The sequence below is a fragment of the Esox lucius genome, chromosome 10 (assembly GCF_011004845.1).
Source record: "Esox lucius isolate fEsoLuc1 chromosome 10, fEsoLuc1.pri, whole genome shotgun sequence".
In the NCBI taxonomy this organism is placed as follows: Eukaryota; Metazoa; Chordata; class Actinopteri; order Esociformes; family Esocidae; genus Esox; species Esox lucius.
The window spans coordinates 18,741,844-18,753,725 of record NC_047578.1 but is presented as its reverse complement, the minus strand read 5'-3'; the positions used below and the strand labels follow the sequence as shown (position 1 = coordinate 18,753,725).

The 11,882-nt window shown below is 43.3% G+C and overlaps 1 gene segment (V, D, J or C); it reads right to left on the bottom strand.

Annotated features, from left to right (window-relative positions):
* Nucleotides 1-16: 16 nt before the first annotated feature.
* On the bottom strand, nucleotides 17-2,170 carry LOC109616180. The segment is given in 3 exon segments: nucleotides 17-518; nucleotides 1,514-1,617; nucleotides 2,166-2,170. Coding segments are annotated over 3 exon segments (429 nt in total).
* Nucleotides 2,171-11,882: the final 9,712 nt, after the last annotated feature.

Genomic DNA, 11,882 nt, shown 5'->3' with positions numbered 1-11,882 from the left:
GGAAACACCCCTTTCATAAAGAAGTCTTATTTCTATTTTTATTCAACATTGATATCCAAAGTTATGATTGCAAAAACCTTTATCAATGTATTGTTACCACAGCCAAGAAGCAAATACATTAAAACATGATATGAAAAGGCCATGATAAATAAATGCTAAAAGCTCCATGCAGCTGGATGAAGGATTCAGAGGAGGAGCTCATTCAGAACACTGGTCTCTCCTCAGTGTCTCAGAGAGAGGAGCCTGGGAGCCCTGGGTGGCCTCACAGGTCACAGAGCCCACCTTCCTCCACTGGTCCACAGGGAGGGTCAGCGTGCTGCTCCAGCTGTAGAGGCCATTCTTGTCCAGGACCCCGGGGCTCCCTGTCACCTCCCGGGTGGTGCTGACTCCATCTACCTTCCACTTCAGACTCCAGCCTGAGGGGAAGCCCTTGTTAGCCAGACACATGAGAGTGGCCTTTCCCTGCTGCAGCTCCACACTGGAGGGGGGAAGGACTGTCAGGGTGGGACGGACATCACCTAGAAGTTAGAGAATGAGGATTTATTAATGAATGGATGGGCTGATACGACAATAATGATGCAAAGGTTTTAACTTCAGCTTTAAGTTTTTTTTTTAGATGTTTGTCAGTTTGTTTCCTCAAACAGACTGTTTATTTTTTCCCTTTGATTCGCTACTGAAGCATTAAACTCTATTATATGGCTGAAAATAGACTAATCTATCTTTAACTATTTCAGCATACTTCTTCCTCTTTCAAACTACATTTCATTATGAATATTCAATAATAGAAGACATTGCACAAAATATATTTACATTTCAGAACTTTTTTAATTATTAGAAAATCTGTTTAAAATAAGAATGCTGATTAATTATATTCTGGTTCACTGTAGCAATATAACCATAACATTATATTTAATGTAAAAGACATTAAAACATTGAACTGTTTTCATGATTATGAAATTATTATGTCTAAAGTTATACTGCCATTTGACAATATTCCTTTTCAGAGCAGGACTTTGCAAGATCGCTTTATTTCAATAGATTATAACATTTTTAAGAAAAATTATAAAGATATTAAAAAACAAAACACCACCTTGCAGCAACAAAAGTCAAATTTTGTTTAGTTGATTATAAAAATCCAAAATATTTCAAAAATATAAAATAAACATAATCATACTACCTTATTAATCTTAATCATGAAAGGTTTTGTGGTAAAACAGTTGACTGTTTTTCGATAGATTCCTAAGAACAGTTGTTCTTTGATTTAAAACAGAGTGTTTCTTAATTCGACCTTCAACTAGGTTTTACACAGATAATTGCTTTTATGAAGAGAATACCTAGTTTATAAATGAAATTTAATCATGCATCATTTTTACGTGGTTTCTCATATTACCAGAGTATTAATGATTCTGAATGCATAAAATATATAAATAAAAAATCATGAATAGTACATGATTTTTAAGCTAATATAAACATATTTTTACATTATTAGATCTACTGTAGGATAGTTACTTACTTCCAATGTCCAGTCTAGTGCCTCCACCAAAAGTGCGCCACAGTGATACAAAGTCATTCAGTAGCCGTACAAAAACCTCTAACACTACAGACACAACTCTGGCACTTTGAAAAGCTCAATTTAGCCAAACCTCTCAGTTTTACATGCTATAAATGAATGCACACTGTCAACACTGTTAGATTCATTAAATATTTTATATATACTTACATTTTACACTTCTCTAGGCAAATAAAGGAATCACAAAGTCTCCTAAATTAGTGCTTTTCTACTTTTAATTTGAATGAGTTACAAAATATATATACATTTTTGTATGAGATTTACATTTCAGTCAAGTCAAGATGATCAATAGAAGACTTACTGACAACACAGTTTGGTTCCTCCACCAGAGTTATTAAGTATCTTGCTGTATAAAAACCTCCACACAGAAAATGAAGGAAACAGAGACATTGAACTTCTGAATAACTCCTCATTACTCCTTTATCACTGATGCCCCCTACTGGTACACTCTGGAACTTCAGTGGTATTGAAAGTACTGAGGACTAAATTGATGCAGTAACTCAGCCCATTGAATCAACTCATCATACAATTAAAATAGAAGGGATGTGCAAATGTAATATTAGTTAATCGGTTTTATGACCCTGTCTCATTGCACCTCATCGGGACACCTGAGTATGGGCCTGAAGCTTGGAAGCTCAATCAAGGAAGTTGGATGAAGAATGCTTAAAACTATTTCTGGTTAGATGAGCAGAGTTAAAATCTATATTTAATTTAAAGACATTTTCAAATGAATTTGGAGGGCAGTGTTTATAATCATTTCTTTGTACTTTGGATGTTTATTGCTTGGAATTAAATTCTGGATACAACAATTTGATTAATGTCATTAATCTGCAATCAATTTCATTAAACCTTTGGCCAAATTTCATATTCATGAATGTGAAATTATTCTCCAAAAGGGAATTGAACACATCTTTAAAATGGCATACTCCACTAACAATACCAACATAAAATCAGGAAAGATCATAAACATTTCTTTGTCCCCAAATGTCTTTATGTAAAAGTTAGAATTAAATAATATCACATCTTTTCGCAGCTTTACATAGCACATGTGAATATTCATAGTGCACGTGGAGCTTTACATCAGTGGTTCCCAACCAGGGGTACTAGGACCCCAGGGGTACTTGGCCTCTCCACAGGGGCTACTTGAAAACACTCATGACACCATAGACTTACTACTGAAATTAACGTGAGGGGGTACTTCAGGGGTACGGAAAGCAGTGCAAAACATTTTTGGGGGTACAGTAACTGAAAAAGGTTGGGAGACACTGCTTTACATAGTGCATGTGAATATTCATAGTGCACGTGAATATTCATAGTGCATGTTTAGCTTCACATAGTGCATGTGCACGGAATATTCAGTTTGGTGATTACAGTACGTCCCCAATGTAGCATGTTCCTGTTCTAGCTGACAGGAATGAAACCCAGCGTCTTCTAATGCAGCAGTACCCATCCACTTTAAGGATTGACACGCAGGGTGTTCAGAAAAACAGGTTTAGCAAGAATCCTTTCAAATGAGAAAGATAATTGGGTCAGGTCACATCTTCATCATAGTGGTTGCCAGAGGATGGTGATGCAGTCCGCTGATGTAATAAAGGAAATGTCTTCTCATGCTTGAGGCACCTTAAATAATGTGTCCTCAAAAGACGAGAAACTGGCAGCCAAGTGAAACAAAAAACCTGGAATTGCATCCACTTGTATTTTTCTGCTGGCTAGCTGTAACTAGTCTATTATTCAATTGGTAAATATGTGGCCTAAACGCCAGACATATGCTACAAACAAAACATTTTATTTAAAAACAATGAATACTTAGAAATGACTACGTATCTCATTGAGCAGGGGCTATGGCTGGTGCACTTAACTAGAAGATATTGATTGTTAATTTTCTCAGAGGAATTGAAAAAATGTGGCTCCAAACAAGCCGTAGAATCACACATGTAAAACTATTTGGGGAATCATCTCCCTCTCGTGGAAATGTAAATATCTTCAATGCAAAAAAAATCCTACGTTGTGTAGAGCACAACTGACAAAAGCGGCATACAACTGGTACAAAACAACATTTTATTCAAGATTTCCATTTGATTGGGCAAAACAGAGGGTTTAGTGTGGTGACATTCTTCATTAACAATAGGTATGAACTAACATTGAATAACTAATTTATGGGCCCTATTTCAAAATGGAATATTAAAGTAAACCCAACATTTAAGATATAATTCACATAAGAGAATCCTCGGGTCAACCACCACAAAAGTACTAAGGCTGTCAAACCCAAGGAAAGCTTGCTCACCAAACAGAACAACTATGTCTGAGCCATCCCAGCCATTGAAAATAAAGACCCCAATGGATACAGTCCTCAGCCTGTAAAATGTTAGCCCAAAAAAACTCCTGGATCACTCAGCTGTCTACTTTTAATTAAGACTATGGTTAGATATCTATGGGAGGACAAAGAGACAACCAGCTAAAAACATCTGTAGGCTTATATTTTAAGTGGGGAGAACAAGTATTTGATACACTGCCGATTTTGCAGGTTTTCCCACTTACAAAGCATGTAGAAGTCTGTCATTTTTATCATAGGTACTCTTCAACTGTGAGTGACGGAATCTAAAACAAAAATCCAGAAAATCACATTGTATGATTTTTAAGTAATTAATTAGCATTTTATTGCATGACATAAGTATTTGATACAGCAGAAAAGCAGAACGTAATATTTGGTACAGAAATTTGCAATTACAGAGATCATACGTTTCCTGTAGTTCTTGACCAGGTTTGCACATACTGTTGCAGGGATTTTGGCCCACTCCTCCATACAGACCTTCTCCAGATCCTTCAGGTTTCGGTGCTGTTGCTGGGCAATATGGACTTTCAGCTCCCTCCAAAGATTTTCTATTGGGTTCAGGTCTGGAGACTGGCAAGGCCACTCCAGTACATTGAGATGCTTCTTACGGAGCCACTCCTTAGTTGCCCTGGCTGTATGTTGAGTCGCTGTCATGCTGGAAGACCCAGCCACGACCCATCTTCAGTGCTCTTGCTGAGGGAAGGATGTTGTTGGCAAAGATCTCACGATACATGGCCCCAACCATCCTCCCCTCAATACGGTGCAGTCGTCCTTTCCCTTTTGCAGAAAAGCATTCCCAAAGAATGATGTTTCCACCTCCATGCTTCACGGTTGGGATGGTGTTCTTTTATACAGGTGTCTTTTATACAGTTAACAAGTTCAAACATGTGCAATTAATACAGGTCATGAGTGGAGAACAGGAGGGCTTCTTAAATAAAAACTAACAGGTCTGTGAGAGCCAGAATTCTCACTGGTTGGTAGGTGATCAAATACTTGTCATGCAATAAAATGCAAATAAATTATTTAACAATCATATCAATCAAATTTCCATCAATCAAATGTATTTATATAGCCCTTTTTACAACAGCAGTTGTCACAAAGTGTTTTACAGAGACACCCGGCCTTAAACCCCAAGGAGCAAACAACAGTAGTGTTGAATTTCAGTGGCTAGGAAAAACTCCCTAAGAAGGTCGAATTTTAGGAAGAAACCTAGAGAGGACCCAGGCTCAGAGGGGTGACCAGTCTTCTTCTGGCTGTGCCGGGTGAGATATTAAGAGTCCAATTGGAATAATAAATACATTTATCTGGGCTAAATCCAGAGTCTATTTGATTTTAGACTAGGTCAGAAGTATGGCATTTTTCTAAGATTTTTGAGAGGAACGGGAGGTTCAATATTGGCCTATAATTGTTTAATATGTCGGGATCCAGATTAGATTTTTTTAGAAGAGGCTTAATTTCCGCAATTTTTTGTTAGTTTGGTACGCATCCGGAGGAAAGGGAGCAATGTATTATGTTCAGCATTGGCTGACCTAGCACAGGAAATAGTTCCTTAAGTAATTTTGTTGGAATCGGGTCTAGCTGAGAGTTTGTGGGTTTAGAACTCATTACAAATTTTGTAAATGTGTCGAGCGATACGGTATCAAAAAATTCAAGTGTCCCCATTGACACCCGGTCAGGGAGGCAATTAATTAATTAGGCTTTAGCCACGTTTCACATAAACCAATAACATCTAGTTTATGATCAGAGATTAATTAATTTACTGCAACTGCCTTTGGAGCAAGGGATCTAACATTTAGGAGTCCCATTTTGAGATGCCAAGTGATAGAATCATTTTTATTTGTGACCGAGGTGGAGGAAGGCTTTATCTTAATAAGGTTGTTTTTGTTAGCACTACCTTGTTTAACTTTTCTCAGCCTGGAACGAGTCACAGTGGCAATAGGTAAAGCTGTACTAACTACTCTGGCTATGCTATCGACAGACTCCACTATGCTAGCAGGCTGGCTAACAGCCTGCGGCCTGACCTGCAACTGATCTCATGTTAAGGCTATAGGAGTGACAGTCCTGTCAATGTTCCTAGATAAAAGAAGAGCACCACTCCAGCTAGGTTGGAGTCCATCGCTCCTCAGCAGATCAGGCCTGGCTCTATTTCTGGGAGAGTCCCAAAAAGAAAGCCAGTTATCTACAAACTCTACCTCCTGCGACGGGCAGAACTCCGTTTTAAGCCAGCGATTGAGTTGCGCAAGTCTGCTGTAGAGCTCGTCACCACCCCTAGCTGGGAGGGGGCCAGAGACAATTACTCGATGCCGACACATCTTTCTAGCTAGTTTACATGCTGATGCTATGTTCTGCTTCGTAACCTCTGACTGTTTCATCCTAACGTCTTGGTGCCAACGTGAATAACAATATCTCTGTATTCTCTATACGTGCCAGTTTTAGACTTCGCTAGCACCAACTCCAGATTTGCGGCTAGGTCGGTGGCTCTGTCCCCCGGTAAACAGTGTACGATCGCCGGCTGATTCTTTAGTCTAATGGAATCACCAATGACTAAAGTTTTCAGTTTTTCAAGGCCACCGGTAGAACATGCCTGCCGATCATTCCCCCAAAGACCTTGACTCCGACTCCAGTGGGGAAAACCTGTTCAAAGTCTCAGTTGGATTTAGCAACAATTCAGGTTTAACTGGTCGACTGCATTTTTTCCCAGTCACCGAGAGAAAGTTATTGCCCGGCTGCAGGAGTTGTGCCGGGGGGTTAACAAAATCTTTTCTACTTGGTGGCACTGACGCAGTTTTTTCTATTTCTACACTAGCATAATCCATGCCTGACATTTGCGTCAGAAGCCGAGCCTCTAACTCTGCTATCTTTAACTGAAGACGAACGTTCTCCCCCATGTTGTTGCTACAACAATTACAGTGATAAGGCATTGTAATGATACTTAGCCTCGGGTGTTCAGGGCAGGGGTGAGTAGTTCCGTTAATTATGTCCAAAAAGAGTTCCGGTGTAGTAAAGTTGGGTAAGAGGTCAACAGATACATATTGCGTTGGTAAAACTCTTAAAATAGAATTTTGACCAATTAGTTTATACACTCACCTAAAGGATTATTAGGAACACCTGTTCGATTTCTCATTAATGCAATTATCTAATCAACCAATCACATGGCAGTTGCTTCAATGCATTTAAGGGTGTGGTCCTGGTCAAGACAATCTCCTGAACTCCAAACTGAATGTCAGAATGGGAAAGAAAGGTGATTTAAGCAATTTTTAGTGTGGCATGGTTGTTGGTGCCAGACAGGCCTGTCTGAGTATTTCACAATCTGCTCAGTTACTGGGATTTTCACGCACAACCATTTCTAGGGTTTACAAAGAATGGTGTGAAAAGGGAAAAACATCCAGTATGCGGCAGTCCTGTGGGCGAAAATGCTAGAGGTCAGAGGAGAATGGGCCGACTGATTCAAGCTGATAGAAGAGCAACTTTGACTGAAATAACCACTCGTACCAACCGAGGTATGCAGCAAAGCATTTGTGAAGCCACAACACGCACAACCTTGAGGCGGATGGGCTACAACAGCAGAAGACCCCACTGGGTACCACTCATCTCCACTACAAATAGGAAAAAAGAGGCTACAATTTGCACAAGGTCACCAAAATTGGACACTTGAAGACTGGAAGAATGTTGCCTGGTCTGATGAGTCTCGATTTCTGTTGAGACATTCAGATGGTAGAGTCAGACTTTGGCATAAACAGAATGAGAACATGGATCCATCATGCCTTGTTACCACTGTGCAGGCTGGTGGTGGTGGTGTAATGGTGTGGGGGATGTTTTCTTGGCACACTTTAGGCCCCTTAGTGGAAAGAAAAAGGTGCAGTGGTCTCTTAATTGTTTCCAGAGTTGTATATATATATGGATATAGATGAGATGGACTGTTACCGGAGTATGATAGGCTATTCTAGCTCAAAACATTGATGAAAGACTCTCCTCATTCCTGTGTGACCAGGTTTCACACACGCCTGGCTATAGATGAATACACGCTGGCCACAAAAGCAATAATTTGATTGGTTAAATATATCTAGACAAAGACCAATAAACATGGCTTCAAGATGTTTGTATTAGTCCAGCGATGGCTATACAACAGACTATGTTAAGTATGGAGGCAAGAACACACTCCCCTCCAGTTATTGCATAGCTTATTATACAGTATTGTCTCTTGAAGGACCCTCTGCCTTTGGCTCTTTTTACCATGTGTACCTTGACCTCTACTTCTCCAGTCCTAAACTATTCACATAAGTATTAGGTCTGGACATTAGAGCAGCCGGTAAAATGCAGGAAGGCAGAAGAGGGCTTCCCAGATCAGAATAAAATGCATTGACCAAGCGCCAAGAGGATATCTACCATGGAAGATTCTCTGCCCAGGCGGTGTTGAATGCTTCCACATTCATCAGTCGTATGGAGGGGAGACAATTAAAGGGAAACACATGAATAAGGAAGGCAAATAGTCATCTGAGTTTATTATCATCAAAACCACAAAAACCACCCTAGAATACAATAAAAACATGGGGGGTGTTGACTAATCAAACCAAATGATTTTGCAATGATCAGCCCATTGCAAAATAGGGAAGTGGTGCTCAAGTTAATTCTATCATTCTGTTAACATAACTTCTAACAGCTACATCATTCACAAGGATATGTGCAAAGTAAACAATATCAAACCCATGACCTGCAAAGGAATTCATGCAAGAGCTTCTGGCCCAGCTTAGGGGTCCACTGAGACTATCTAAACGTTATGCTACGCAATTTTGAAAGCGGCGTAATGCAACGTCCATTGTTGCCAGATTCAGGGATTTTGAGACTATTTAGGCCACTTTTCGACTGGAAGGGGGCTAGAAGATCACCGGTGTCCTTCACCTGGACTGTGCTTCATTGATAAATTTTTTTCACCAACTTTCAGTGATGTCAGTGTTTCCCATCTTCCATTAGTTTTTCCTCACATTAAGATAATAACAGGCCATACATAAGTGTAACGAATCTCTGCTATTTGACATTGAAATTGCAGCCAATGCCAAGCCTGAATAAGTAGGAAACTTACTGATTTTGTTTTCGGTTAATTTATATGCACTGCTTGTCTTAAGCAACGTTGTATTCTGATATTCTAGTGTGTCACTAAATCAAACCTTCGGACCATTACATTTAATCACTATTATCAATCAGATGACAGCCTGACAGTACACTTACACGTATAATTGTTAATTTTGACTCAAGTTAAAGAGTCATACTTTACTGATCAATTCATATGGAGTTGGAAAACCTGATCATCCATATTGCAAATGATTGGTTTATAATGAAGGTAGGCAAATAGTACTGTGTATTTTGCCTTTTTCTTTGCCAGGGATTGGAACCATAGACTGTATATTAAATGGACGACGCCCTTTCGCTCTTTTCCATTGGTGAAAAATTAAGCCGCCAGTGTCCCGATACGGCGCTGACTTCTTGGACTTGCGTCTGCGCAGATAGCGATCTTGGGACCAGTTCTGCGCAGTAGTTATGCGCAGTAGCGAGCAGGAAGTAAAGCCGTAAAGCCGCGAAATCAACGGCCCCACCCCTGTGACCCGCCCTCACTCTCCCTCGCAGAATGCGCATACCGTAATCAATCGCAAGTCCAAGTACAGTACAACCTTTGCTTGTTAAACCTAGACGATATGTTATAGCCTAACTTACATCATCCATCCATCCATCTTCTCCCGCTTTATCCGGGGCCGGGTCGCGGGGGCAGCAGTCTAAGCAGGGATGCCCAGACTTCCCTCTCCCCAGACACTTCCTCTAGCTCTTCCGGGGGGACACCGAGGCGTTCCCAGGCCAGCCGGGAGACATAGTCCCTCCAGCGTGTCCTAGGTCTTCCCCGGGGTCTCTTCCCGGTGGGACGGGACCGGAACACCTTCCCAGGAAGGCGTTCCGGAGGCATCCGAAAAAGATGCCCAAGCCACCTCAGCTGACCCCTCTCGATGTGGAGGAGCAGCGGCTCTACTCTGAGCTCCTCCCGGGTGACCGAGCTTCTCACCCTATCTCTAAGGGATCGCCCGGCCACCCTGCGGAGAAAGCTCATTTCGGCCGCCTGTATCCGGGATCTTGTCCTTTCGGTCATGACCCAAAGCTCATGACCATAGGTGAGAGTAGGAACGTAGATTGACTGGTAAATCGAGAGCTTCGCCTTGCGGCTCAGCTCTTTCTTCACCACGACAGACCGATACATCGACTGCATTACTGCAGAAGCTGCACCGATCCGTCTGTCAATCTCCCGTTCCATCCTTCCCTCACTCGTGAACAAGACCCCTAGATACTTAAACTCCTCCACTTGAGGCAGGCACTCTCCACCAACCTGAAGTGGGCAAGCCACCCTTTTCCGACTGAGGACCATGGCCTCAGATTTGGAGGTACTGATTTTCATCCCCACCGCTTCACACTCGGCTGCAAACCGTCCCAGCGCATGCTGAAGGTCCTGGTTAGAAGGGGCCAACACGACAACATCATCTGCAAAGAGCAGAGACGAAATTGTGTGGTCCCCAAACCTGACACCCTCCGGCCCCTGGCTGCGCCTAGAAATTCTGTCCATAAAAATTACGAACAGAACCGGTGACAAAGGGCAGCCCTGCCGGAGTCCAACATGCACTGGGAACAAGTCTGACTTACTGCCGGCAATGCGGACCAAGCTCCTGCTTCGGTTGTACAGGGACCTGACAGCCCTTAGCAAAGGACCCAGGACCCCATATTCCCCAAGCACCCTCCACAAGATGCCGCGAGGGACACAGTCGAATGCTTTCTCCAAATCCACAAAACACATGTGGATTGGTTGGGCAAACTCCCATGAACCCTCCAACACCCCGTAGAGGGTATAGAGCTGGTCCAGTGTTCCACGGCCCGGACGAAAACCACACTGTTCCTCCTGAATCCGAGGTTCTACTATCGACCGTATTCTCCTCTCCAGAACCCTGGCATAGACTTTCCCGGGGAGGCTGAGAAGTGTGATCCCCCTATAGTTGGAACACACCCTCCGGTCCCCCTTCTTAAAAAGAGGGACCACCACCCCGGTCTGCCATCCCAGAGGCACTGTCCCCGACCGCCACGCGATGTTGCACAGGCGTGTCAACCAAGACAGCCCCACAACATCCAGAGACTTGAGGTACTCAGGGCGGATCTCATCCACCCCCGGTGCCTTGCCACCGAGGAGTTTCTTGACCACCTCAGTGACTTCAGCCCGGGTGATGGACGAGTCCACCTCTGAGCCCTCATCCTCTGCTTCCTCAATGGAAGACGTGTCAGCGGGATTGAGGAGATCCTCGAAGTACTCCTTCCACCGCCCGACGACATCCTCAGTTGAGGTCAACAGCTGCCCACCTCTACTGTAAACAGCGTTGGTAGGGCACTGTTTCCCTCTCCTGAGGCGCCGGATGGTTTGCCAGAATCTCTTCGAGGCCAGCCGATAGTCCTTCTCCATGGCCTCACCGAACTCCTCCCAGGCCCGAGTTTTTGCCTCCACAACCACCCGGGCTGCAGCCCGCTTGGCCTGTCGGTACCCGTCAGCTGCCTCAGGAGTCCCACAAGCCAACCAGGCCTGATAGGACTCCTTCTTCAGCTTGACGGCATCCCTTACTTCCGGTGTCCACCACCGGGTTCGGGGATTGCCGCCTCGACAGGCACCGGAGACCTTACGGCCACAGCTCCGAGCGGCCGCTTCGACAATGGCGGTGGAGAACATGGTCCACTCGGACTCAATATCTCCAACCTCCCTCGGGATCCAGTCGAAACTCTGCCGGAGGTGGGAGTTAAAGATCTCTCTGACAGGAGACTCGGCCAGACGTTCCCAGCAGACCCTTACAGTACGCTTGGGCCTGCCGAGTCTGTCCAGCTTCCTCCCCCGCCATCGGATCCAACTCACCACCAGGTGGTGATCAGTTGACAGCTCCGCCCCTCTCTTCACCCGAGTGTCCAAGA